Consider the following 27,070-nt stretch of genomic DNA (forward strand, 5'->3'; position numbering starts at 1 on the left):
GTAGGCGGTGGTAGAGTTTTTGTAGCTGGTGGTAGTAGCTTTTATGGCTGGTGGTAGTAGTTTGTGTTCGTCGGAAACCTCACAGTAGTAGCTTTTGTAGGCGGTGATAGTAGCTTTTGTAGCTGGTGGTAGTAGCTTTTATAGCTGGTAGTAGTAATTTTTGTTATCGTCGGAGGTCGGCCGGAAACCTCACCGGAGGTCGGTCGGAAATCTCGCCGGAGGTCGGTCGGAAACCTCGCCGGAGGTCTGCCGGAAACCTTGCCGGATGTCAGCTGGAAATCTGGCCGGAGGTCGGCCGGAGACTATTCTGAAATAAGAGTGGTTGTTGACTTTTTATACTAGTGGCATTCTTGTAAATATAAAAGAGAAAATCTAATTTTTTTGTTGGATGGCAGTCTGTAATTACGTTGAACTTCAATACTTAATATAAAACCTTATTTAGACTTGGGTGGACTTATGTGGGTAAAAATGTTGGGGTGGACCTATGTGGGAAAAAATGTCTCAAAGTGGACTTATATGTAATTGGCCCTACAATAAATCTATATGAATGCAATTTATAGTTACTTAGGGATTCAATCAATCAAGATTGATTGATTCGTGAATCACTATTGATTTTTGGAGAGGAGTGATTTACTCTGATCACAGAGTGATAAGTGATTAGTGCTAACAACTATTCTCTTTACTTGTATTGAGATGAGCCGTAATAACATTTCTTTTTAATCAGTAGCAAACCATCTTCGATATGTTTTAGTAAGTTAATAACACATCCAACAACGTCGTGATGGATGACAAAAGTATCACAATAATACCAGACTAATCTCTCACCGCAGGCATATGAACTTGAAGGCTCATCAAACCGCTTCCTACAAACTGGTGGGAGTTGAGACTTAAACTCTATATATGAGGATTTCAAAACCAATCTTACCATAATAATTTGTTGAGCTTGAATCACTTATGTAATCGATTAATAATAATTCTAATATGTGTAAGTTTGTAACCTTTGTCATTAGGAATGAAGAGTTATATTTTGGATAAGAATAAATCAAGCACATACTCATCCAAAACTTACATACAAACTTGGATCAAGAAAAACAAAATATTGGCCAATATCTCACTATCACAACTCACAAGTCCACTTAAGAAGTTAGGAGCATCTAATTACAACACACCTCTAATGCACAGACACGGCTGTGGAAGGAGTGTCGAAATGTTCGACACTTCCGGACACATCGACACTGTCGGACACGGTGTCCGACACGTCACATTGAGTGTTTGAAATCTTGACTTTTCTGACATGTCTTCGACTCTTTGACCGATTCGCCACATGACTTCCAACACGCCACGTCATCCTGCCAACAACCTCAGATGCTTCATACGATGTGGGATTGAGACGGTGTGGATGACTGGGTAACAGAAGAGTGAGGAAGGGAGGGCAAAGGAGAGAGAGAGACCAGTTGCTTGCAACAATTGGAAATTACGAATTGGCTAGGATGAATTTCAGTTTTGGGGTTGAATTGAGTATTTAGGTATTGGATTGCGTTGATGAAGATTGAGAAATTGGAGAAGAGAATTGGGATTTCGGGTGGTGTCAATTGCGTCGAGGGGACTAGTTGTTGGATGATGGCTGCGGCTAATAATTATGTGGAAGGAAAAAAGAAAAAGTAAAAAAAGAGTTAAGATGAGATCATGATACTATTGGGAGCATCCCATATGGTTACTCAGATGAGAGAGCAAGAAGTTTATGGAAGAATGGCTCTCCTCTATGGAACAGCTGATCTACTAAGTAAAAGGAAAATGATAAAACCGAAAAAACTATAAAAAAAACCCAAAAAGTAGACATAAATGCAATAATTTTTCTCTTTATTAGGTTATACTTGTAAAATTTTCTACTTCTGTGATCATCGGGGCCGGCGGCAGCGGCATCACCAAAGCCTTCACCTACTTCTGCCTCCACCCTCTCGACACCATAAAAACCAAGCTCCAGACTAAAGGCGCCTTCGATGTCTACGCCAACGCCTTCGACATGGTCCTCAAGACCTTCCAGACCAACGGCCTCCTCGGCTTCTACAGCGGCATCTCCGCCGTCATCATCGGCTCTACCGCCTCCTCCGTCGTCTACTTCGGCACCTGCGAGATGGGGAAATCTTTCCTCTCCAAATTACCAAACTACCCTCCCGCCCACTGCGGGCGCCATGGGCAATATTGTCTTTTCGACCATAATGGTGCCGAAAGAGCTCATCACGCAGCGGATGCAGGCCGACGCCAAAGGCCGGTCCTGGCAGGTGCTGCTCAACATCGTCGAAAACGACGGTGTTTTGGGCCTCTACGTAAGCTACTCCGCCACATTGCTCAGAAACGTCCCTGTCGGGGTTTTGAGCTACTCTTCTTTCAAGTACTTCAAAGCTGTGGTTCTGAGCAAGACGCTCGACTACGACGCCTGACGACGACGCTCGAAGCCCGAGGTCAATGATGACGATCATATCCCGTCACCTCTGACCTCCGACGATCTTGATCTTAATCCGCAAGCTCCGGTTAAATCTAGGCGGAGGGAGGAGAAGCAAAGGGTTAGGGTTTTGTATCTCGCTGATTCGATTGCGGTGGTTGAGTCTTAGTCTTCGGAATCCATTTTGCAGGTGCGTCGATTTTAGTAGATCTAGTGAGGAATGGTGCATGGTAATGGAGTAGATCCAGAGTGAGAGTGCATGGTAAGAGAGTAGATCCAATGAGTGAGGGTGTATTGTTAGGTGTCAGTAGGATTATTGGGGTCCAGTGGGTCAGTAATTTTTCTTTTGGTTTCGTTTTGGTTGCAAATTGCCTTCTTCGTTTTTCTGGCTTTAACAGATTATTAGGGGTCAATAATTTTTCTTTTGGTTTCGTTTTAGTTGGAAATTGCATTCTTCTTCTATCTTCTTTGTTTTTCTATGCTTTGACAGATTATTGGGGGTCAGTACTGAGGTCAATAATTGATTACTGGGAGTTAGTAATTTTACTTTTAGTTTCGTTTTGGGTGGGAATTGCCTTCTTCTTCTATCTTCTTTGTTTTTTTGTGCTTTAATATATTTTTCTAACGACCAGTTAGACCAGTGACCGAAAAAAGTCTACGACGAGAATTCGATGACAGGAGTCCGACGACCGAAGTCTGGAATCCGGTGACTGAAATCCAACGACTGAATACCAGAATCCGATGAAATTAGTATTAAGGGGTTTTAGCCTGAAACATATATAAAACGACACCGTATCTCTCCCATTTCCACGGCGCTTAAGATGACACCAAGACGGCGAAAGTGAAATCCTCTGCCAGCCATGGAGAGCAGACTCTCAGCCTCTCTAGGCCTCCCCTCCCCAAACCCCGACCACCACCACCACCGCCACCGCTCCCAATCCTCCGATGACTTCCACAACCTCTTCACCCTCTTCACCCCACCCACCACCACATCCCACATCCCCTTCTTCGCCTCCACCACCACTAAATGGGCCTCCAAGACCCGCCCGCCCAAGGCCCAAACCATCATGAAAAACCTCTCCGTCCTCGAACGCGCCCTCATCGGCGCCGGCGCCGGCGGTATCGCCGGAGCCTTCACCTACTTCTGCCTCCACCCCCTCGACACCATAAAAACCAAGCTCCAGACCAAAGGCGCCTCCGACGTCTACGCCAACGCCTTCGACGCCGTCCTCAAGACCTTCCAGACCAACGGCCTCCTCGGCTTCTACAGCGGCATCTCCGCCGTCATCGTCGGCTCCACCGCCTCCTCCGCCGTCTACTTCGGCACCTGCGAGATGGGGAAATCATTCCTCTCCAAATTACCAAACTACCCTCCCGTCCTCATCCCGCCCACCGCGGGCGCCATGGGCAATTTCGTCTCTTCGGCCATAATGGTGCCGAAGGAGCTCATCACGCAGCGGATGCAGGCCGGCGCCAAAGGCCGGTCCTGGCAGGTGCTGCTCAAGATCGTCGAAAACGACGGCGTTTTGGGCCTCTACGCAGGCTACTCTGCCACATTGCTCAGAAACCTCCCTGCTGGGGTTTTGAGCTACTCTTCTTTCGAGTACTTGAAAGCTGCGGTTCTGAGCAAGACGAAGCAGGCCCAAATGGAGCCCATTCAGAGCGTGATTTGCGGGGCCCTCGCCGGGGCTATCTCGGCATCCATCACCACGCCGCTGGATGTGGTGAAGACCAGGCTGATGACTCAGAATGTGAACAAGGTGGCTGCTGTGGTGCAGAGTGGGGTTTCGGAGACGGTGAAGCAGATTCTGAAAGAGGAAGGGTTGGTGGGATTCACTAGAGGAATGGGGCCGAGGGTGCTGCATAGTGCTTGCTTTTCGGCATTGGGGTACTTTGCTTTCGAGACGGCTAGGCTTGCGATTTTGAATGAGTATATTAAGAGGAAGGAGTTGCAAGAAATTGGTGACGCTCCGGCTTGATGTTCCGGTATCTCTTTTTTGTTTTTGCTCTGCTTCTGCTGGTATATTTCTTTCATAGTGAGTAAATTCTTTCTGCAATTTTTCACTATTAGTCAATATTTGTTTGCAATGAGTAATGAGAAGACAACTAGAAGTAGAACCATTTACCTCATTTTGTAATCCTAATCGGCTACTCTATATATGTTCCTTCTTTAAACAAAACTTTTACTGTAATAAGGTACTAATGATATCTATAATGCAATATCATGACATTTATGCCTCTGTGTTATATACTTATATTCAGGTTTGAGTAAGAAGCATTTGTTTCCTCTTTTCTTTACTTGAATATCTTTCTCCATAGATGCTTAAGTTACCACAGGGGATATGACTTTGTGTCTCTAAAGAGAGATTTGGAAAAACTATTTTACAGTACACTATTGAATTCGTCCTCAGAAACTTGTGGTGTGTGAACTGTAGATGTCTTATAGGAAACTGATTACCCTGATTAATTTTGATACAATGATCATTCTATGGAGCCAAGAAAATAAGCATAGGAAGAGTTTCATGCTGTGTTAAAATTACATTCAACTAGATTATTATCTTCAATTTGCCCTACCAAATTAACTAAGGAATTGTCTAAATGGACCCCAAACAGAAAAAGAAAAGAGTCAGACAGAAGACTCTTCGGCTTAAGTGATTCCTTAACTGATCTCCTGCTCTCCTTTTGTATTTTCTACCTCTTCCCATTAATCTGCATTATAGCTCTACCTACATTACCCTCTCAAGGTGTGCCATTTGTTATGCACCTAGTAAGTTTAATACAGTATTTGTGTGATTTTTTAGATCATCGAAATAGTAACCAATTATTTAGTATCTTTGGGGAATATTACTCTGCACCAAAAGTTTGTCAAATTGCTTACATATGAGTATTTTGGAGGAAACTAATTGCCTGTAATCAGAATTAATTGTTCTAAGTAGTTAAAGAGCATCACAGTCTAAGCTAACCGATTGTGTTTAAGAAACAACTATATATTGATAGGCCTAGTGTTGTGTACGGTAAATGTCTTAAACTAATTATCATATTTGTTTGGTGCAATTTCATCATCCTCGATGGTATTTTTATCTTTTGTTAGTAGTGCACATGATTTTGTAGAGCTTTGAACTTCTTTATGATTCGATGCTGTAATATTGATCAAAAGTGCAAAAGTAAAGTTCATTTCATTGTCCCTGCTGAATAGACTCGGGGTTTTTCCAAAACTTGAGAAGGCTGAATTTTTTTTTTAATAATTCTTGAGCTTTCTAGAGGAACACAGGCTTCCACCACTATCCTATTGAAACTCTGCTTCTTCTATATTGTGTTTGGATGAATCTTATTACGTGCATCCCTCCTAGTCCCATCCCAGAAACAAAGAGGACTTATGTTGAAGCGTTCAACAGTGCACACAAAATGCAACGGTGGGGAGCTGCTTTTACACTATGATCCAATATGGTTGAACTCTGTAGGTATACTTGCATGATTAATCTTTGAGTTCATATATGTCTTTTAAACCTCGCCTGATGATTACTTTCTTTCTTCGTTGTAGGTATGAAACTGAACTTATCCAAGAAACTATCAAAACAGTGATGTTAGAAAATGCTCCTTCATTCAAATTGTGGTCATTCCTAAAATGCGGTCATTTGATTTTATTTTAGTCTAAATAGGATGCATTTTATAGGAGGATTTGTGGGGAATTTGGTTTGGTGTCCCCTTAGTGAGGTTTTCTGTAACACACGGTCATCGACAAAATCAACTTCTCTCCTCAATCTTAGAGGAAAATGTTATGGAACAACTAAAAGGTTCTTGTTCTTGATGTAGATCAATTAAAAGAGCTGGGTTTGGGATTGATGATGAGAGAAACCACATTGTCAGCTAATCAATCAGGAAGCTCTCAGAAATTCTGCCTGAAGAAGGTTGTGGTTTGGGATTGTGTAAGTTGCTTAAGGGTGTAAAAAAAAAGTTTCAGTTGAAGGTTGATGATGAAGAACCTGCTAAACTAGTTCAGTTGAACAGCAATAGTATTTGCCGAAGTTCAATCCGAGGAAGAATGGAAGATGAACAACTTGCAAGGCTTGAACATCCCTTTAAGGTTGTGAAATTCACACACCATTTTTCCTTTTTTGGTAACTTGAATTTTGTCTTTTAGTGACTTAAATTTTGTCTTTTTGTGAATGTGTTAACTAAAAAAAGAAAAAAAATGTGTGAATTTCAATTTGAGGTGTGTGGATTTCACATCCCATTTTCAAACAAGTTGATTACCCTAGTTATGCTCCATTCAATATATCTGCTGCACGCAATAGGGGGTTGGACCATTTGCATATTCCCTGCTACTTGGTATCCCAAGAGTCTTGGGGTTCATATCCAAAACCAATTAGCAATGGGTGGAGTGGCTTAAACTTTTATAAACTCACATACAAGAGCTTAACACGTGGATAACATTTGGGATGACGTGAAGTTCGTGTGGCCGTTCCGCATTCACACGTTGACGTGGGTAACCCGCTCTGATACCATGATAAAGTAGTCTGGGGTTTACATCCAAAACCAATTGGCAATGGGTGGAGTGACCCAAACCCTTATAAACATGTCTCATATTTCCAATGTAAGATTGATATCTCAACAATGATTAAAAACTATGAATGGTGGAATACTGAAGGAGTCTAATCCCCAAATGTTTTAAGTAATGAAGAATATCAAGTAAAGCAGCAAATTATGGAATGGCCTTCCTCGGTTGGCTTAACAAATGGTGCATACATGGTCGAGGCTCAACGGGAATTGTCGACATTTGAATCTGAGACCAGATAGAGGATTCATATGGTGCTCAATTTTAAGATGTATTCTGGGTCTGAACCAAAAGTCACTGTCGGATAAAGCTTGGGAGTCGTGTTTAAAATGCAGTCATTAATTTATGGGGTTTATGGACAATTAGCAAAGCAGTAGGTTTGATGACATTCATGACAATGCTTGCAAAGAGGAGAAGCTTGTTTCTTCTGGAGTACAAAAAAGAGCAGATTAGGACTCTACTGTTACCACACCATACCTTGGCCTGTAAACAACCAAGAGAAGAAAATGAGATTTAGAAATGCTTGTATCTAATTTTTACATATTTTCTTTTCGAATATACAAATAAGAACAAGAGGAAAACTTCAAAACGGAGTCTCTGGGAACTCCCATTCGCAGCTGATTTAAATGGAATGGTGGGGACGAACAGACGCAAAGAAAGTAAAACCAGATGGAAGGCTGAGGGTTTCGGATGCCAAAATGGGCTAATCGATACGCCATGAAGTTATCAAAAGCAACAACAGAACGCAAGTGATCGTTATCAAAAGCAATATTAGAGAGAAGGTTTCAATGGTCGGAAACATTCATAATTTTTTTCTTTACTTTTCTGTCACCATGCATGTGCTGCAATCATTTCCAGGGAAAAAAAACTGCAAGTGCAAATTAAAGAAACAAAAAGAAAGAGAGAAAAAAATAGTTCGTACACAGTATCATCAAATTATGCACACCACACATACAAATCGACCAACACATCAACGACTTTGAAGTCCACAACACTAGAGCAAGTTGGATGATTGTTGAGGAGCTGCAACAAGAACTAGCTATACTGCTATACACGTCTGTATAACTCTAATCTAGGTTTAATCTGGTGTTTACTGTTTTGTAATGTCAATGGAGATACAGTAGCATATTTCTAATATAGTCAACTCTCTTTCTAGCCGTGAATAAAGGATTGGATAAAGCCAACAACACTTCAACTTCCACCTTCATCCAACATATTCATCATCTCCAGTACTGCTGCGAACTCCAGCCATCTGATCCATATACAGTGCCTATCAGGTACTGGAACGAAGACCTCAAGATCTTCATCCACGGTAGGTCTTCTTTCTTGATGGAGTACGTTCTGCACTCAAAACTCACAGTTTGATACATACAGTTTTTGCTTCCAAATGTAGATTCTATTTTTGTTTTTCTCGATCTTGTATCTATGCAATCTTTAGTTCATATCTTATCCTGTAGATCCAAAATCTAGATAGCAATTAAATGTTCCTCATACAAGAGTTCTTATTCCTAATCATACACTCTGAGCCTGTTGTTTTGTTAAAGTTAAAAAATTCTTATTCTTATTCCCATCAAGTACTGCATATATGCCTTGTGTTGTTAAAGTTAAAAGTTCTTATCTCCTACAAAAAAATGAAGTTAGAAGTGCTCATTCTTATTCTTTTGTATTTATTTTCAGTGTGATTTCTGCTGTAGCTAGTACTCCTGGTTGGATTTCAATATGGCAGCAAGTACTCAGAGAGCCCTTGCGTCTCATCCTTCAGCTGAAACAGGTCCTAGGTGGAAGCACGATGTTTTTTTGAGTTTTAGGGGTGAAGACACCCGCAAGGGTTTTACATCCCACTTGTATCACGAATTGCACTATTGGCAAGCAATCAAGACTTTCAAGGATGACCGAGAGCTCGATATAGGATCAACTATTTCTCTAGAGCTCTTGAGCGCAATTCGAGAATCACAACTTGCCATTGTTGTTCTCTCGCCTCACTATGCTTCTTCCACCTGGTGCTTGGATGAACTAACAACGATTATTGAATGCATGGAGCCGAGAAATGCAATTCTGCCAATATTTTATGAGGTAATTCCCTCAGATGTTCGAAAGCAACAAGGGAGTTTTGCCGAAGCCTTCGCCATGCATGAAGAGAAGTTTGGAGAGGTCGATGCGGAGAGGGTGCAGCAATGGAGAATTGCATTAAGAAAGGTGGCCAATCTTTCAGGGTGGGATTCAAAGAATTACAAGTAAGCATAGGAATGAACAACCATATTTGTTTTATATATTTTTTTATTTTTAATTTATAATCTATTTGTTCCTCTTCTTCTTTTTTTTGGGTTTGCTCGTTTCCTATAGGTCTGAAAGAGAGCTCATCGAAGACATTGTAAAGTGTGTGTTGAGCAAAGTGCATCCTACTCGTAAATTGTTAGATTCCATAGAGCCGTTAGTAGGAATTGACTTTACACTTGAACAATTACGTTTGCTTTTAGCTCAGGAGGCTAATGATGTACGCTTTGTAGGAATATGGGGGATGGGTGGTATAGGGAAGACCACCATAGCTAAGTTGGTTTTTCAGAAGATTTCTCATCATTTTGAAGTTAAGAAGTTTCTTACTAATGTTAGAGAGGTTTCTGCAAAACATGGTACTCTAGTTGATTTACAAAAACAACTTCTTTCTCCAATATTGAAGGAAAGTATCACAGAAGTTTATGATGAAATGCAGGGAACCTTGTTTGCTAAGAATTGTTTAAGTAATAAAAAGGTTCTTCTTGTTCTTGATGATGTGGATCATGTAAATCAACTAGAGGTATTGGCCGGACATGAAGATTGGTTTGGTGCAGGAAGTAGAGTCATTATCACAACTCGAGATGAACGTCTACTAGTTGAGCATCGGATAGAGCTGATTTATAAGATTGAAGGGTTAAATGATGAAGAAGCTCTCCAGCTCTTTAGTCAAAATGCTTTTCAAAAGGATCAATATGAGGAAGGTTTGCTAGAATTGTCCAAATCTTTTGTAAAGTATGCTAATGGGCTTCCGTTAGCTCTTAAAGTTTTGGGACGGTCTTTATATAAGAGAGGCCGAGATGAATGGATTAGTGCATTGGGTAAGCTAAAGAGGAGTCCTGGTAGAGAAATTTTTACTTCACTCAAAATAAGTTACGATAGACTAGATGAGACAGAGAAAGAAATTTTTCTTGATGTAGCATTTTTTCATAAGGGGAAGGACAAGGAGAAACTACTTGAAATACTAGACATAACTTATGACATTTCTTGTCTTGTTGGGATAAGTATGCTCATTGAGAAGTCTCTCCTGACTATTAGTAAATCCCTTTATGATAATTCACGCACCAACGTAGATATGCATGATTTGATACAAGAAATGGCCTGGGAAATAGTTCGGCAAGAGTCTCGCGATGAACCTGGTCGACGCAGCCGTTTGTGCCATCAAACGGACATATTTCATGTATTCCTAAACAACTCGGTAAGAAGCTATATAGAATTACAAAGTTGAAAAGAAAAAAATATGATTTCTTTTTTCCTACTCGATTGAGGTACTAATTTTCTTGTTGAATATTAATTTTAGGGAACACCAGCACTCAAAGGCATTGTCCTCTGCTTGCCCGAATCAAAAACGGTAGACTGGAATTGTGAAGCCTTCTCCAAAATGTCTCGACTAAGGCATGTTGAATTTCAGAATGTGAACATACCTTCAGGTCCAAGTTTTCTTTCAAAGAATCTGATAACTCTCAAATGGAGCTGGTATCCTTCCAAATCTCTTCCGTATGACTTTCAATTGCATTTCCTTACTGAGCTTAAGATGCCTCGAAGCAACCTTGTTCAGCTTTGGGAGGGAGCACAGGTAATTAAGAGGAACACTAATTGAGTAACTTCATATTGCATTAACCCTAATTGAGTAACCTTGTCATTGTGTAAATTCTTGTTTAAATTTTTTATTTATGTCCTGAAATCTGAATAGCACATCAAGACGCTTTATTTCACTTTTAAAAGATAATTAACCTGAAAAAAAATAAAAATAAAGCAAAACTTTTTTATTTTTGAAGCCGCAAAACTTTATATTCATACATTGTGTAGCATATGTGCAAAAAATTTCTCTCAAGAAAAAGCAGAGTTCCCTTTAAAGCTTATCATTCTACCATTTCTATGTATTGGCCAGGATTTGCCCAACCTGAAATATATCGATCTTGTATATTCCGAAAACTTGACCAAGACCCCAGATTTCTCATGCACTCCTAATATTAAGTGGTTGGAACTTCAAGATTGTACAAATTTAGTTGAGATTCACCCTTCCATTGCAAGGCTCAAAAGGCTCGAAAGATTAGATTTATCAGGCTGTACAAGTATAATGAGTCTCCCTACGGAGTTTGAAATGGATTCTCTTAAGTTTTTCAGTGTTAAGCATTGCTTAAAACTGAAAAGGATTCCAGAATTTGGGAAACGGATGAAAAGTTTGTTTCAACTTTGGCTAGGTGGGACTGCTATTGAGAAAGTCCCTTCATCGATTGACCGCCAAGTTGGCCTTAAGTTTCTGAATCTAGACCATTGTGAAAGCCTTTCCTGTCTTCCCAATGCCATCTGCAATCTGAAGTTTCTCTTACAGCTAGATATCTCTGGATGCTCCAGACTAGGGAAACTCCCAGAAAACATAGGGAATATGGGGAGTTTGGAGTATTTATATATGAATGGGACTTCTATCAGAGACTTGCCACCCTCCCTTTCACTTTTGAAAAATCTCCAAGTACTAGAATCTCGTGCATCACCAATAAAGAAACAAGATGGGAGTTTCTGGGGTTTGTTTGTAAGAAAAAGTCCAGAACCTTTGGGATTAGTGTTGCATTCTTTAAATGGTTTACGCTCCCTGAAGCAGTTATATCTAAGTGATTGTAATATTTGTCAAGGAGCTATCCCCGATGACATTGGTTGCTTGTCCTCTGTGCAACAATTGGATCTTAGTGGAAATAATTTTGTTACCTTACCGTCAAGCATTAAAAGGCTTTCTAGTCTTCATGTATTTTGGTTGCAGAGGTGCCAAAGGCTTCAACAATTACCAGATCTTCCATCAAACAGTTCATTACATATATATGCAGATGGTTGCAGTTCATTGGTTATGTTGTCAGAACCATCAGAGTTGATGAGATCTTCCATTAAATCTCAGGGATTTTCTTTCACTTCCGCCAATTGCTTTGGACTGGTTGATAATGAAGGCTGTAATAATGGAATATTTTCAATGCTGAGACGATTGGCTACACAGGTACTCTCTCTCTCTCTCTCTTCTTCTCTCTCTCTCTCTCTCTCTCTCTCTCTCTCTCTCGTATAACACGTACGTATATTGTGGTACATGCAGGGGATCTCCACTGATTATGATAACTTCTCTTTCAATATCATAACTCCTGGAAGTAAACTTGCAGACTGGTTCACGTTCCAAAGTGAGGGAAGTTTACTAACTGTGGAGCTTCCTCCTCCGGATTCCTGGACATCATCAAAGTGGATGGGGCTTGCTTTTTGCATCACGTTTGCTGATGATCCAGCAGCTTCTCTTGAATATGACTATTCAACAATTAAATGTTCATCAGAAGGGATAAACCCTCTCTTGAGGCAGTCGGGGAAAAAGGGCGAAATTGTGAAAGATCACTTTTGGGTATTTTATTTGCATCGTCAAGAGTATTGGAATGAAACCACAACCAGTACTAGTCACGTTAGGTTTTCATTCCAAACGTTCTGCCGCACGAACAAGGTACCATTGGTGTTGAGTATTGATGAGCTCAACAAGTATGGGAAAATTTCGACCGAGGGTGGGTATAATGTAAAGAAATGCGGGGCGCGTTTGGTGTACGAAGATGATTTAGAAGAACTCCTCAACGGAACGAGGAACATCCTTCATCAGCCAACAAGTGAATATTGTGACGAGGAGGAGTCAGGCAGAAGTAGCGGTATCTCCGACCAGGAATATTACTCTGCTGAAGAATGAGGCCATAGTATGTACCAATCGTAGTTGTTGGGCTAGCTTGATGCCTATTCTTTTTTGTTTTTGTTTTTGAACGAAGTGAAACTTCAAAGCTTGATGCTTATTCTTATTTGTTCATCAAAACTCAAGAATGCTGATAATAGTGATGAATTGATGATAAGTTAATTATTACCATCTTCATGCTACCTAATGGTCTTTGTTAGTTCTTAGTTGTTTTAATTACTTTCCAGTTTTGTAATGGTCTTGCTACTTGCTAGTTCTTAGTTTAACCAATTTCCAGTTTAGTAAATCAAGTCTTTCTACTATGTTAAGTAGATGTTTCCATCATACGATTTCTTTTGAGCACACCATCTTAAAGTTAGACTCGTACTAGTAATTTATCAGAATAATCCACTCAATCTAAGAACACACTCAGAATCAATAATCTAATTAAGTGACGATAAATCCTCTAATCCGGATGAGAAGAAGTCTTTTCAAGATTGGTAAAATCTCCTTGAGAGGAATCTTAACTCAACCTATGCTTAATACACTTTAAGGATTTCTTCAATAATCCGAATATTCTTTTCTTTAATAAATAAATAATGCCCCAATGATCAGGATTTTCTTGATCTAAAATCTTTTATTGTCTGCTCTTCTAACCATTTTTTTTTAGTTTCTTGATCGATAGTAAGCTGAATTATAAATAATGAAAAATTGACTGTGTATGTTTTAGTGTAGAGAATAGATTTTAGTTACAAAATTCAAAATAAACAATTCATTAAACTTTTATAATAGCACAGGTTTTTGGTAAAAAAAAAAAAAGAAAAGAAAAAAAAGGTAATCTTTGGTGTAGGTTATCCGGTTGCTAACTTTGAAAAGGGAATGACCAAAGCTAATAATTTGGACTACAACCTCTCTCAGGGGTGTTTTTTCAGAGTGATTTCTTTCTTGATTCTGATGATTGAATTGTCAATGGCGATGAGCACCCAAAGAGCCTCATCATCTTTACTTTCAGCTGAATCGGCCCCTCGATGGAAGCATGATGTGCTTTTGAGTTTCAGAGGTGCAGACACCCGTGTGGGGTTCATATCCCATTTGTACGATGAACTCCAGTACTGGCAAGCCATCAGGACTTTCAAGGACGACAAAGAGCTTGAAGTTGGTGCAAGTATTTCTCCGGAGCTATTGAGCGCAATCGAACAATCACATCTTGCCATCGTTGTTCTCTCGCCAAATTATGCTACTTCTGGGTGGTGGTTGGATGAACTTGCAAAGATCTTCGAATCCATGGAAACAAGGGATAACGCAATCCTTCCCGTTTTCTTTCATGTGGATCCTTGCGATGTACGGTATCAAAGGGGAAGCTTTGCTCATGCTTTTGCTAAGCATGAAGAGAGAGATATGGTAATGACTCAGATAAGTTGAAGAGGTGGAGAGCAGCTTTAACTAAAGTGGCCAGTCTCTCTGAATGGGATTTGAAGAATTATGAGTAAGCATCGGTTCACCACTTCATTGCTGTGCTTTGATTTTGAAATCGATGGATGCATACAATTCTAACTATATATGTTGATGCTTTAATTTTTATGTACATGTGTATTATGTCGATCAGCTTGATCATTACTTGATGTTTTTGTTTAGATCTGAGAGAGAGCTCATCAAACTCGTCGTCAAATGTGTTTGGAGAAAGGTGCGTCCTACAATCACATTGTCACACTCTGCAGACAAGTTAGTCGGAATTGATTTTGGACTTGGGGAACTGGGTATTCTATTAGCTCCTGAGGTGAATCATGTTCGATTTATAGGAATATGGGGTATGGGTGGGATTGGTAAGACAACTCTTGCTAAACTAGTATTTGAGAGGATTTCCCATCAGTTTGAGGTGGGCAAGTTTCTTCTCAATGTTAGAGAAGTTTCTTCAAAACATGGCACTCTAGTTAATTTTCAAAAACAGCTTCTTTACCCAATCTTGAAGGAAAATATTGCACAAGTTTGGGATGAACAAGAAGGAACCTTTTTCATTAGGAAATGCTTTTCTAATAAAAAGGTTCTTCTCATTCTTGATGATGTTGATCACGTTAACCAACTACAATTACTGGCTGGAAAAAGATCTTGGTTTGGTGCTGGAAGCAGAATTATTGTTACAACTAGAGATGAACGTTTGTTCATTGAACATGATATAGAAATAACCTTTAAGGTAGTGGGACTAAATGACAATGAAGCTCTTGAGCTCTTTAGTCAGAATGCATGTAAGAAGGATCAGCCTGATGAAGAGTTTTTGCAATTGTGTTTCATAGACTATGCCAAAGGGCTTCCATTAGCACTTAAAGTTCTGGGACGCTCTTTGTATAAGAGAGGTATAGATGAGTGGATTAGTGCATTGGATAAGCTTAAGAATGATCCTGATACAGAAATTTTTAGTTCACTGAAGCTGAGTTATGATGGGTTGTGTGAAATGAGCAAGAGTATTTTTCTTGATGTTGCTTTCTTACACAAGGGGAAGAACAAGAAGAGAATAATTGACATACTGGACAGAACTTGTGACTTTTCCAGTCTTTATGGGTTAAATGTTCTCATTGAGAAATCTCTCTTGACAATTGAGAGGGGCAGTACGGTAGAGGTGCATGATTTGATTCAAGAAATGGCATGGGAAATTGTTTGTCGGGAGTCTCGTGATGAACCTGGTCGACGCAGTCGTTTGTGTCATCATAAAGACATATATCATGTATTCTCAAGAAATACGGTAAGAAGTTATGCTTATGATTTTCTATAGAAACTTGCTCCTTTATCACCATATTTGGTAGACTTGAATGTGAAAGTGACTTATCATTACTCTGATTTTTTATAGGGAACAAAAGCAATCCAATGCATCCGCTTATGCTTACAACGATTTGAACAGGCAGACTCAAACTTGACTTCTGACAGCCTTTCTAAGATGCTGGGACTAACTTTTCTTGAATTTGATAGGTTTATGACTTATTCATGCCCCAAGTTCCTCCCTAATTCCTTGAAAGTTCTTATATGGAGTTGGTATCCTTCCAAATTTCTTCCAGCTAGTTTCCGACCAAATTTACTCACTGAACTTAGAATGGAAAATAGCAATCTTGTTGAGCTTTGGGATGGAAAAATGGTATGGTTATTGAATAGAATTTAAATTTTTTTCAAGGTAGATATTTGTAACATTTTTATTCTACATTTTTGCATTGTACAGGACTTTCCAAACTTGAAATATATGGATCTTCGGAATTCTAAAAATTTGACCAAGACCCCAGATGTCACAGGTATTCCGAATCTTGAGGTGTTGCAACTTCGACTTTGTACTCGTTTAGTTGAGATCCACCCATCCATTGCCATCCACAAAAAACTTCGACATTTAGAGCTTCATGGGTGTACAGGTATTAGTAGTTTACCTAGAAAGATAGAAATGTATTCTCTTGAGCTGTTTGGACTTGCTGGTTGCTCAAAAGTGAAAAGGATTCCAGAATTTGGAAGCCAGATGAAACCTTGGTTAAGTCTTAAGCTAAGTGGGACTGCTATTGAGATAATTCCTTCCTCAATTAGACATCAGGTTGGCCTTGTTAAGCTGGAGCTAAGAAATTGCAATAATCTCTCGAGTCTTCCCTGTTCCATAGTTGATAATCTGAAGCGTCTGAAATACCTCGATCTGGATGATTGCTCAAAACTTGACAAACTCCCAGAGAACTTGGGGAAAATGGAGAGTTTGGAGGAGCTTCGCATTAGTGGAACTGCAATAACAGAGCCGCCACACTTCATCACTCTTTTGAGAAATCTCAAAGACCTACATTTCAGAAGATCGTGTATAAGGAAGCTTGACGGTGGACTTTGGGGCATATTCGCAAGAAAGAGCCCGGAACCTTTGGGCTTGATGTTGCCTTCTCTAAGGGATTTACGCTCTTTGGAGTGATTAAATCTGGTTGATCATAATCTCTGTCAAGGAGCTCTCCCGGATGATATAGGCTATTGCATGCCATCTCTAGAATACTTGTATCTAAGTGGAAATAATTTTGTTACCCTTCCTGCAAGCATAAAATGTCTTTCAAAGCTTCTTTGGATCGAGTTGAACAGTTGCAAAAGGCTTCAACAATTGCCAGAACTTCCATCAAATAGTCTGTTACAAGTGAAAGCAGATAATTGTGATTCCTTGAATATGTTGTCAGAACCATCAAAGGTGCACCCAGTTTCCACCAATTTGTGCAACTTTACTTTCAGTTCTGTTAATTGCAATGGATTGGTTGACAATGAAGGCTGGAATGATGGAATACTTTTAATATTAAGGCGATTGCCTGCTCAGGTATCCCCTCTTAGCCTGTTTTTAATTTTCCTTTTTCCCCCTCTGTACTTGTTGAAGATATTTGCTTAACAGATTATATTGCATAGGGAATCTCTCCAAAGTTTGAGAAATTTAATACTGTAACTCCTGGAAGCCAAATTCTCGGGTGGTTCAGCAATCAAAGTAAGGGTGATTCACTAATTGTGGAGCTACCTCCAGATTCATGTAGCAGATGGATGGGGATTGCGTTTTGCGCTGTTACTGCTGATCTGGGAAACTCATCGGCTCTTGAAAATGCCTTTCTTGGGATCGAATGTCTTTGGAATGGAAATTGTTGTAACTACACTGGTTATGAACTATCAGGCTGTTTCATGAAAGCACACCTTTGGATATTCTATATGCCTCGTGAAGAAATTCGGCATACGTTTTCATACTATAACTGTGACAAAACATGGTTAACAGACACCACAAATGTTGTGTTTTCATTCAAAGCCAGCTACAGAAGATTTGGGAAGGAGAAAATCTTGGAGGTGAAGAAATGTGGAGCTCGTTTGGTGTGCCAGCAAGATTTGAATGAACTCCTAATACAGTGAACAGACGTAAGCGAACTCGTGAGTACAGTGACAAGGCAGGTCCAAGTGGAAATGGTGGCTCCAACGGACCATCACTCTTCAAAAGATTGAAAGGAAGACTATTTTCTTTAGCTGGATTGAATCCCCCTGCTCGAACTGATCGAATGTAGGAAAACATTATTACTGTGGTGCTCTTCTCATTTCAGAGGTACTTTATGAGCTTAATAATCTCTTTTTGCCTCTTCAATTAGTTATTCCCTATATCTACTATAGCTACCTGAAAATTCTAACAATGCATGTGTCAACTGATACATAATGAGTCTTTTCACTGAGAAATGAAACAGAACATAATAATCCTGGATTCATGGATTGGAATAGGTAAAATCATTAGTCGAGTGAGTTCAGCTTTTACTCTGTCAGTGGAATGTCCTGACTTATTAACTATACTGAATACTAGACTTTTGTTACAAGTTAGAAACTGCGTCAAGAAGATATTATAGATACATAATTCAGATGATACTTGGATATTGCCACATAAGATTTCAATAGAAATTGCAATAACGCTTATTATTTATAATTTTTAAATAAGAGATTGGCAATCTTTCAGTGTTTTGGCAAGTATTTCTGATATCAATTCCAATGAAAGGCAAAAGGAAAAGCAATATACTGAGAATACTCTTTGCTCTGATCAAGTAGAACTATATCATTGTCCTGAGCTTCATTGTTCTGAGTAATAAATAGGCCAGCAACCTGTACCCAATGATCATTATCATCATAGCTCCCACTTCCATTCCCCCTGAATCAAGTCTCAATTCTTTGATGAAGGGAGATTCACAAGATTCATATCCAGCTTTGTTCATGCCTGATTCTGCGCCTGAGCAACCATACTGAATTTTCAGCAGTAGCCTGTATGTGTGATAGTTGAACGAGATATAGCGTACCCATGAAATAACTGCTGGAACTTTCTGCACATAAAATGAAAAATATACTCAACTGTTCGCAGATATTATATTTATCACTACTAGCTGTGCAATGTTATCTTCATATGTTGCAAGCTAATGAAACATATATTGTACCTGGATAAAAAATCCACCAGACAACATGAAGGTCATAACAATAACGGAAGCAAATGTGGTTGCCTTCTTTATATCAATAAAAGCTGCACCAATGCTTAGTCCCAGGCCCTGCATTTTTCAAGCTTATAATCTCTAACACGACAACAAATGAAATACGTGTGAAATGGTCACCAGAATGCAATGTTATCTTTTGCAAGGATGATGTTCTTAAATGAAAATCCATGCTCAATGCGGATTTTTTTTTTTTGGTTGAGTAAGGGGATCCCCTCTTGAATAGAGGGTTGTGCATATATATTTGCCTCTGTGGTCACAGTTTATTGAAAGAACAAATTATGTGTATATTCACTGTGGCCTTTTTACCTGAGCGGCTACAATGCTGAGGAAAATTGTGAGCATTGTTTCAAAAAATGCAGCATAAGTTCGCTTCAATCCCACCATCATATAAACTATCACTAGAAACACTACAGGAAGCAGGAGATCCAGAGGTAGATCACTAATGTTTCTAGCTAAAAAGTAAGAGCTCAGTTTGTACATCTCCACTGATCTCTCTTTAGCTACTATTGCTCTTTCTTGTGGAAATGTGAAAATTGCAGTGAATAAAGGAAAGAAGGCCCAGAATACTGAAATGAAGAACAATAGCCCTGCCTGCATGTGTTTGTAAAACAATCATTGCATTACTTAAACTTCAACCCTGCTTGAATAGTATAGTCCATTCATGTTTAACACAGAATATTCTAGCTAAGGCATGGAATACTTGCCTGATCATGAAGTTGTTTCGCGGATGAAGCATTAGAGTGCCACCACAGGAGTCCTATGATGATAGCAGTCGATATAACTTGAATAATACGCATCCAGCAGAAGTACTCATGGCGTCTCTCCTTTAGTCCCCTACGGAAAAGAATTGAAAACTGTTCCCACCAAGTAGCCTTTGATTCCTTTGAATATGACCTCCCCTGCTTCTGATGCTCACCATGATGAAGCAGTAGTACAGAGTTTTGATGACTTCTGTACGCCATTTTTGAAAGTCTGTCTTGATTGGCCGAAACTAGAAACTGCACAAGTTTTTTCACAGTAATAGCTATCCTAGTTAGATTTAAAGATTCTAAGAATGTTTTCTTGTCATACAGTTTGGCACATTAGAGAATGAATCATGATTATCAAAATTAGATCTGAAATATACACAGTTCTATTTGGTTCTGGTACTGTAACATGCCAAATATTTAACAAAATTACTTGAGAAATAACTTTTAGAGTTTTAGTAACCAACCTCATGGACAGAAGGCCCTCCATCCTCCCATTCAGTTGGAAGTGATTTGTCATTTGTGTTACCATTTGCAAGATCAATAAGAAACTCTGCTGGATTCATAGCTATCAGTGGAGCACAACCAATGGAGGAGAAGTACATCATTGCTTCGGAGGCTTTTCCGAAGTACAAGGAGCTTCCTCTACCCAAGAGTATAAGTTTGTCAAACTTGCTAAAGATTCTACTTGATGGCTGATGTATAGTAGTCACCACTGTTTTCCCAGCCTAAAATAGAGAACCACAGTCACATATAATTACTTTTCTGGTGTTCGTATAAATTATTCCAGCAGTAGTACCTCTGCAATAATTTGTAGCATCTGAAGTATTCGAAATGCAGCAGTTGAATCAAGACCAGATGTTGGTTCGTCTAGAAACAGAAGTGATGGGTTGAGCAGAATTTCGTTGCCTATGCACACTCTTTTTCTTTCACCACCTGAAACTCCTCTAACCAATATTCCACCGATTACTGTGTCTTGGCACCTGAAAACCAACAGTTATATCAGTAGTATTCTAAGTAAAAGATCTGGTGCTATAGTATAGTTACATGGTTTGATTTTAACACAATACAAAAATGCATACCTTTCCAGACCTAGCTCATGGATCACATGCATGGCTCTTTCTTTTTTCTGAGTTTTGGTTAAGGAAATGGGCAGACGGAGCAGTGCAGCATAAGTTAGAGTTTCTTTGACTGTGAGGTGAGGGAACAGTAGATCATCTTGCATTACATATCCAATCCTGTTTATGAAAATGAATTATTCATTTTATCAACATTTGTCATTCATAAATGCCTACTGTAATATAGTAATGTTGTTTCATCAGATACTTGACATGGTAAGTGTTGCTAGCTAGACTATATTGTGAATGATATACGAGCAAGAATATCAAGTTACCTTATCAGTGGTCAAGATTGAGTCTAACAACATAACATGCCGAACTGTATAGCAATAAAAAGAAAATTCCGCTCAAGTATAATATACCTGTGTTTTAGAGACTTGGTGTATGGTTGGTCATTGTAAGTGATAGAACCGCTGTTGAGTTTCGTGCGCCCGCTGAGGAGATTTAGTAAAGTTGTTTTGCCCCCTCCTGATGGTCCCATTAGGGCAAGAACCTCCCCGGGTTGCACTGAGCCAGTGATTCCTTGGAGTATGCAGCTTGGAACTGAGCTCTTTACACCCATTGCAGCTACCTTATATTTTACATCTTGGAACTGCAATAGAGTGTGTTAAGCCAAACTTAATTACCAACTCTTTGTTAATTAACAAATGTATATTAAGGACGATTCCCATATCACTTGTATCGACATCGAAGTTTCATCATCACCTTTAGATAAATTGGTAAGGTGGGTTCTACATATAGTCTACTTCTCCCTTCGTCTTCATCCCTATGTTCTTCTTCTCTTGCTGTAGATTGAACTCTTGAAACAGTGTCTGAGTATATAAAGACAAGAGCTAATCAGCTTCCTTTTTTCATTCTTAATTTGTTTTCATGTTATATTTTTGTCCTGTGCTAGCTAGTCACCAAATATATATATGCTCACTCACAATATATACACAGTGGATGAGTAAGTGAGGTAATTTAGTATGGCAGAAAGATTGGAGAAATTAATTTTTTTGGCTTTTAAATCAAGAAAAACTAATTTTTGCAGAGATTTAGACGAATCAGCTATTGTAGATATATGGTGAAGAACATATGGTCATTACTTTTACTGCATAGAAAAAGTGGGGAAAACTATATAACTCGCAAACTTTGTTAGCTATATGGGACGTCAACAGACTCCAATACCCTCACACAATAGATTATATCAAATTAAAATTTTAAAAAATGAGCAATATAAATTTAATTAACAAACAATAGTAACGCAAGGGAAAAATAATGAATAAAAGAACTTCATCAAAATAAAATGGGTGTTACAGTTCTAGACCTGGCTAGTGCGTAAACAAATTCAACTATTTTGATAATAATACGAACTTCTCTATAAAATTAGCTTGTTTAGAAATGTAAGGTCAGATTGGTGGTTCGGATTTGGTTATTAGGTTACGGAGGACCTTTTTGGGTTCTTGTTCACTGTGATTGTGGGTGTAACATTGGATTATATAATTTAGATATTCTTTACTAAAAAAAAAATCGGTGGTTCGGATAGTCAAGAGTTGAGACTGTATATGCAAATTATACACCGTTATACGAGAGTCACGTGGTTCGACACAAACCAACTGATGATGAAGGATGACGTCTCATCTCAGAAAAACTGTACGTATTTGTAGCTAGCATCTTGCATATTCCAAAAGAATCAATAAGGAGAGTGCTATGCATGCATGTTATAATCGTGACTTCCAAATTTTCTTTTTGTACAAAATATTCTTGTGTTATGCACTTCTTTTATTTCCTTTTTCTTCCTTCACTTGGTGAATGACAGACTGCGTGTTTCTTTCTTGCAAATGCGATTCATCATCTGTAAATAACTAAAATTTGAACCGAAAAGCAAGTGATCTAGCTTGTGCAAATAAGAAACCATGCATGAAGAATATCATGCAGATTAATTAGTATCTTACTTGGCGTTGGACTCTGGCTCTGTATTCTCAAGGCAATATGATCTGAGATTTCTCCTGCATCAAGAGAAAACGAATAACATAGCAACCCATTGTTGCTGGAAGCCTTGCTGCGAACGGAAGCTGATTTCATCTCAAACCCAACAATATTAGTAAGTCCTTCATCAATATTGTCTAATGGTTGCGAACCTAAGGACTGTGTTTTCTGAATCCCTTTTCCAATACTTAGCGATTCCGAATTCTTTTCGAAACTTCTCCTTCTAAGTTTCCGCAATATTCCAGCAGAGCCAGAGTCCAACTTAAGATCCCTTCCCATCTCCATGCCTGCTATATATAGCTGCTTCACAGATAAAACAAGTGCATTAAGCAAACCAACTAACTGTCGAAAAGAAGGAAAAGCCAAAAACTTCATTGTGATATGATGAAAACATGAGAAGTAGATCAATTACTTGAGAGCTAGCAACAAATTAAAGAAAGAAGTAGTGAAACGCTTAAGATCGATAATCATGCATATGACTATAGCAAGGTATGTTATGGACATTATATATATAGACCAATTCGAAAACACTAGCTTAGAATGAGACATTGCAGTCGATCTACAGTTTCCCAGTTAATGCATCCGTATATGAACATGTGCATGACAGGACCAGATTGTGATCGTCTGCTTCATGCTATTCTCTTCGATTACATATCAAATCATGGTCCAGATGCAATTTGTCTATATCAGTTAATGTGACTGCACATATCGGTACGTATACTACTTTCAAATGAATTGATGTCTCACTTGAATACCACAAAGCGGTTAAGTCGAGGACACGGGGGGTTACATATGCTGAAAATTGTACGTCAAGTCATCAAGTATGAGGTTAGTGTACCAAAGTATTTAGTAGCTAGCTCATGCAACTTCGCAGGGGCTTGTTCTTGTTAAGGGAATGTCACTATGTCTATAATGAGTGAATTATCAAGTAGTCATATATCAGTCATATGTGAATCGACTTGAAGGACTTGCGCTAGCTAGCTTCTCCGCCATTAGTGCTACATTGGTACCAATAAGTGTATAGTACTGTCATCGTCTGTCATTTCACTACAGCTAGCTAACTCAATCATACATCGCACTGAGTTTTCTGCTGCTTACGCACCAGCAGTACTTTAGCACTGTCAATGCCAAAAATCATAGGGGCGGTGCCCCAAAAGCTAGGGTAGAATATTGATGGCTAAGAAGGACATGCAGAGACCCATGAAGTTACTAGCAGTTTGGTGGGTGAAGCAATCCGAAACCGATTGAGCTGTTAGGTGTGGTACGTGGTCGATCATGAAACCTTTCTTATGCATGGTCTGTGTAAATATAGGACCAGACCGATTAGTAGCTATCCAATATTAGTCTCGATAGTACTAGACATATATTTTCTGAATTAATGCGCGCAGTTTGATTTTAATCTAAAAGGTTTGAAATGATGTATGGATCGATAATATAATCACTTCAAGTATAAAAAGTTTTGCTGTATAAGCTTGTAGAGAATCGATCATTGGTGTATCAAGCAACTCCAGAAAACCAAAGTTTTTTAATATGCAAATTACTAGGTTCAACATGAGACAATTAACTAATCACGAAATTGCATTATGTATGCAAGCTGTAAAATATTTCACTGGATGTACGTCCTATATTCAAAGATATGATAATACGGAAAGAATCATAATGTAATTTGAAAAACTTAATTAGAGAAGGATTGAAAATAGTTGCATAACGTTATACTAATTCCATCAAGCCGGCCATGAGAGCAAATGTTCAACTATTTTTATATTATAAAAGTGAACCAATAGAGAGAAGATTAATAAGCCAAACTCAAATATTTGTTAAAACTGGAGAATTATCTTATGCCACTTATATTGGACAATATTTAAATATCTTTGAAACTAGCTAGATCGTTGCCAATTAAAGTACTTGCTTGCAGGGCGGTTAAGGGTGTTAGGGCAGATGATGATGTTGTTAAGGTGATGAGGAATGATGAAGGATAGCTAGCTTGCTGCTGTTCAGGAAACTAGCTAATAACATGCTTTTGGAGATATCAGAGCCTGCCAGAGCTTTCTTATCCATGTGGGTGAATATTCTATTAATCATACCGAAGAAATATGAAGTCAATGACGCTTATTTATTTATGTCTTTTATTATTATGGATGATAATTGAACTACGCTGTCACGGTAGAAGTGAGGTAAAAATGTAAAATTAGTATAATTGAAGTCATATTTCAATTTGGACCAAATTCAATCTAAACAAATTGCATTTCAACTAGAATTTAAGTTGGAACAAATCCAGGCCAGCATCTCTATCATCGTCTGTTACAAATCTCTATAATGATCAAGAAAGAAAACACAGTATCAAACTGATCGATTCAATTAATTACGTGTTACCAGATCAACAGTAAGAAAGTCTATACATGTCCGGACGTTTGATATTCTGAATGATTAATGAAAAAGTTTGGTTACTTTGTTGAGTGTATGAGTATTGTTGGGTTTAAATCAAAATAGGAGCATCACTGATCACTTTGCTGGGTGTAGTTAGAGATTTTATAATTTTGTTGGGTATGAGGAATATGTTGGGCGAAACTAATAGATATTTGTTGGGTACTCTAGCTAGAGAGTAAAGACACCCTTTCGTTATTCCTGACCTTGGAAATTTTCCCATATTGCATAATTGCATTAACTTGCAATTTAACGTGTGTGCGTCATATATGACAGTGCAGGGTAGACAATAGAAGCCCACAGATAGGGACTTGGGAGTTGGGAGGACTATTCACATCCCCAAGTGTAATGGCATTCTTCTTCTTCTTTCTTCAGTCGCAGTCTAGTCAGCCTCAACCACTGTGACCTGGTCCGACCAAGACCATGTAGTAACCGGGTAAATCAAGGTCACCCGTCATCCTAGATTCATCTTGAATCTTTCTTCACTCACCTTTCGATCGAGCTAGGTCCACTGCTCTTTCAATGAGCTTGAAATTAAAGTCATACCACGCAGTTGCAGCTTGTAATTTCTAATTCAATTGCTGCTCAAGAAATGACATTTAGCTTTGTAGTTTTTGTTTTCCTCTACAATATCAGATTTTTGTCACATGAGCTCAATCAAAGATGACAACGTACGAACTTCTACCGAAAATGATCATGGAAATTTTCTTTTCTTCGGAGTCTGAAAAAATCATTCATTAGCCCACAGGGGCGATACCGCGAGAACAACTCACAAAGGAAAGTGAGGAAACGGAAGCAAATTGATTTTGCAGCACTCAACACTGAGAAAGAAACAAAAAAGAAACCTGAAAGGAGGACCAGTAATTAGCCAGCCAAAAGGCTTGAAAAAGGAGAACCAGGGAGAATCGAATAACATGGAAATGTTTTTATGAAAGAAAAAACATTTGAAGAGTAAAGCCTTTAAGGCATGCAACATTTATAATGTCAAACTAAAAAGCATTACAAGCTCGCTCCCTTCAAAATTAGATAACATGCAAATGTTAAGAAGTTATGATTTTATATGATGAACGTACAACTCTATATATAAAACTTAAAGTATCTTAATGACCCGATTTAAGTTGATACGATATCTTATGTAGTGTATAACGGATAAAATATGTTCAATCCAAATGTAAATGTTAGTATGTTACGAACTCTTGTAATTTTAATTTTGTACTTAATTAGGTGAATTAATCTTTTTACCAATTGCAATCAAGTACATGGCATGATGTGAGAAAACAAAAATCAAAGACCCCGGCTTTTATCTTATCTAATGAAAACGAAATAGAAGACAATCAAGACATGCATGCATGCATATGGTGCGTGAATGGATCGAAGTTTCGATATTGAAAATTAGGAACTAAGAATTATGTTTCTAGAGTCTCTGATGATGTGGAAATCTTCTGATCTGCCATGCTATATGCTTTTCTGAAAATCATGTCAACGTTGGATGGACGACCTCCTATCTGTAGGATTAAATTGTAAACATGAAATGTCGAACAATATGTGGACATAAGTCCCAACTAATTCAATGTTCTGTAATGCTATATGGCAATTGCAAATTTATATCTGAGCCTACTTTAATCAGTTAATATATAACATATATATACACCCTTCGGTTGTATACAATTGCTTCTGAATTGAGAGAAGTGTTTTAAGGCCTTATTTGGTATATGTTTGTTTCTAAAAAAAATTCAGTTTCTATGTGAACTTTTAGAGTGTATAGTGTTGGTAAATTAAACACAAACAACTTTTTTTATTTTTGAAAATTACATGTATGTCACTAGCAACAGATTGTAGAAGAAACCTTGAGGTTGTTTTTAGAAACTACGTGTTA

The 27,070-nt window shown here is 38.6% G+C and overlaps 3 protein-coding genes and 1 pseudogene across 5 annotated transcripts; 3 read left to right on the forward strand and 1 right to left on the reverse strand.

Annotated features, from left to right (window-relative positions):
* The first annotated feature begins 2,000 nt into the window (after nucleotides 1-2,000).
* On the forward strand, nucleotides 2,001-12,972 carry LOC101292869 (TMV resistance protein N-like). The gene is made up of 6 exons (XM_004292489.1): nucleotides 2,001-2,101; nucleotides 8,777-9,232; nucleotides 9,342-10,467; nucleotides 10,570-10,845; nucleotides 11,161-12,255; nucleotides 12,349-12,972. Exons 1-6 carry the CDS (start codon nucleotides 2,001-2,003, stop codon nucleotides 12,970-12,972), a joined length of 3,678 nt encoding a protein of 1,225 aa, XP_004292537.1.
* On the forward strand, nucleotides 3,086-6,142 carry LOC101304930 (protein MITOFERRINLIKE 1, chloroplastic-like). 2 transcript variants are annotated; one of them, XM_004290499.1, is made up of 3 exons: nucleotides 3,086-4,463; nucleotides 5,794-5,904; nucleotides 6,103-6,142. In XM_004290499.1, the coding sequence occupies exon 1, from the start codon at nucleotides 3,304-3,306 to the stop codon at nucleotides 4,420-4,422; it is 1,119 nt and encodes a 372-aa protein (XP_004290547.1). In that variant the 5' UTR covers nucleotides 3,086-3,303; the 3' UTR covers nucleotides 4,423-4,463; nucleotides 5,794-5,904; nucleotides 6,103-6,142. The 2 variants fall into 2 exon arrangements, with proteins under 2 accessions (XP_004290547.1, XP_004290548.1); XM_004290500.1 differs by lacking the exons at nucleotides 5,794-5,904; nucleotides 6,103-6,142 and adding an exon at nucleotides 5,697-5,766 and having other exon boundaries at nucleotides 3,086-4,429.
* Nucleotides 12,973-13,920: 948 nt separating the features above from the next.
* LOC101293167 lies at nucleotides 13,921-17,982 on the forward strand (annotated as a pseudogene). Its single transcript, XR_184143.1, has 5 exons — nucleotides 13,921-14,437; nucleotides 14,587-15,688; nucleotides 15,794-16,075; nucleotides 16,157-17,257; nucleotides 17,344-17,982. The product of XR_184143.1 is annotated as a TMV resistance protein N-like (transcript).
* A 524-nt stretch (nucleotides 17,983-18,506) lies between these two features.
* On the reverse strand, nucleotides 18,507-23,196 carry LOC101293462 (ABC transporter G family member 22-like). Its single transcript, XM_004292490.1, has 12 exons — nucleotides 23,183-23,196; nucleotides 22,737-23,070; nucleotides 21,508-21,614; nucleotides 21,165-21,394; nucleotides 20,767-20,922; nucleotides 20,484-20,667; nucleotides 20,152-20,412; nucleotides 19,643-19,936; nucleotides 19,245-19,529; nucleotides 18,885-18,992; nucleotides 18,692-18,773; nucleotides 18,507-18,658 (listed from the first exon to the last, which is right to left on the reverse strand). Exons 2-12 carry the CDS (start codon nucleotides 23,053-23,055, stop codon nucleotides 18,507-18,509), a joined length of 2,178 nt encoding a protein of 725 aa, XP_004292538.1. The 5' UTR covers nucleotides 23,056-23,070; nucleotides 23,183-23,196.
* Nucleotides 23,197-27,070: the final 3,874 nt, after the last annotated feature.

The sequence above is a fragment of the Fragaria vesca genome, linkage group LG2, assembly GCF_000184155.1.
Source record: "Fragaria vesca subsp. vesca linkage group LG2, FraVesHawaii_1.0, whole genome shotgun sequence".
Taxonomy (NCBI): domain Eukaryota; kingdom Viridiplantae; phylum Streptophyta; class Magnoliopsida; order Rosales; family Rosaceae; genus Fragaria; species Fragaria vesca.

What these genes read in the sequence shown, in the direction of transcription:
- LOC101292869 (XM_004292489.1), top strand. Translation starts at nt 2,001, where the DNA reads ATGTCTACGCCAACGCCTTCGACATGGTCCTCAAGACCTTCCAGACCA. An exon ending in CCGTCATCATCGGCTCTACC is followed by an intron (nt 2,102 to 8,776) that starts GCCTCCTCCGTC and finishes AACAGGTCCTAG; the next exon opens with GTGGAAGCACGATGTTTTTT. An exon ending in TGAGACGATTGGCTACACAG is followed by an intron (nt 12,256 to 12,348) that starts GTACTCTCTCTC and finishes TGGTACATGCAG; the next exon opens with GGGATCTCCACTGATTATGA.
- LOC101304930 (XM_004290499.1), top strand. Translation starts at nt 3,304, where the DNA reads ATGGAGAGCAGACTCTCAGCCTCTCTAGGCCTCCCCTCCCCAAACCCC.
- LOC101293462 (XM_004292490.1), bottom strand. Translation starts at nt 23,055, where the DNA reads ATGGAGATGGGAAGGGATCTTAAGTTGGACTCTGGCTCTGCTGGAATA. An exon ending in ACCAAGTCTCTAAAACACAG is followed by an intron (nt 20,923 to 21,164) that starts GTATATTATACT and finishes TTTCATAAACAG; the next exon opens with GATTGGATATGTAATGCAAG. An exon ending in CTGGTGGATTTTTTATCCAG is followed by an intron (nt 18,774 to 18,884) that starts GTACAATATATG and finishes TTTTATGTGCAG; the next exon opens with AAAGTTCCAGCAGTTATTTC.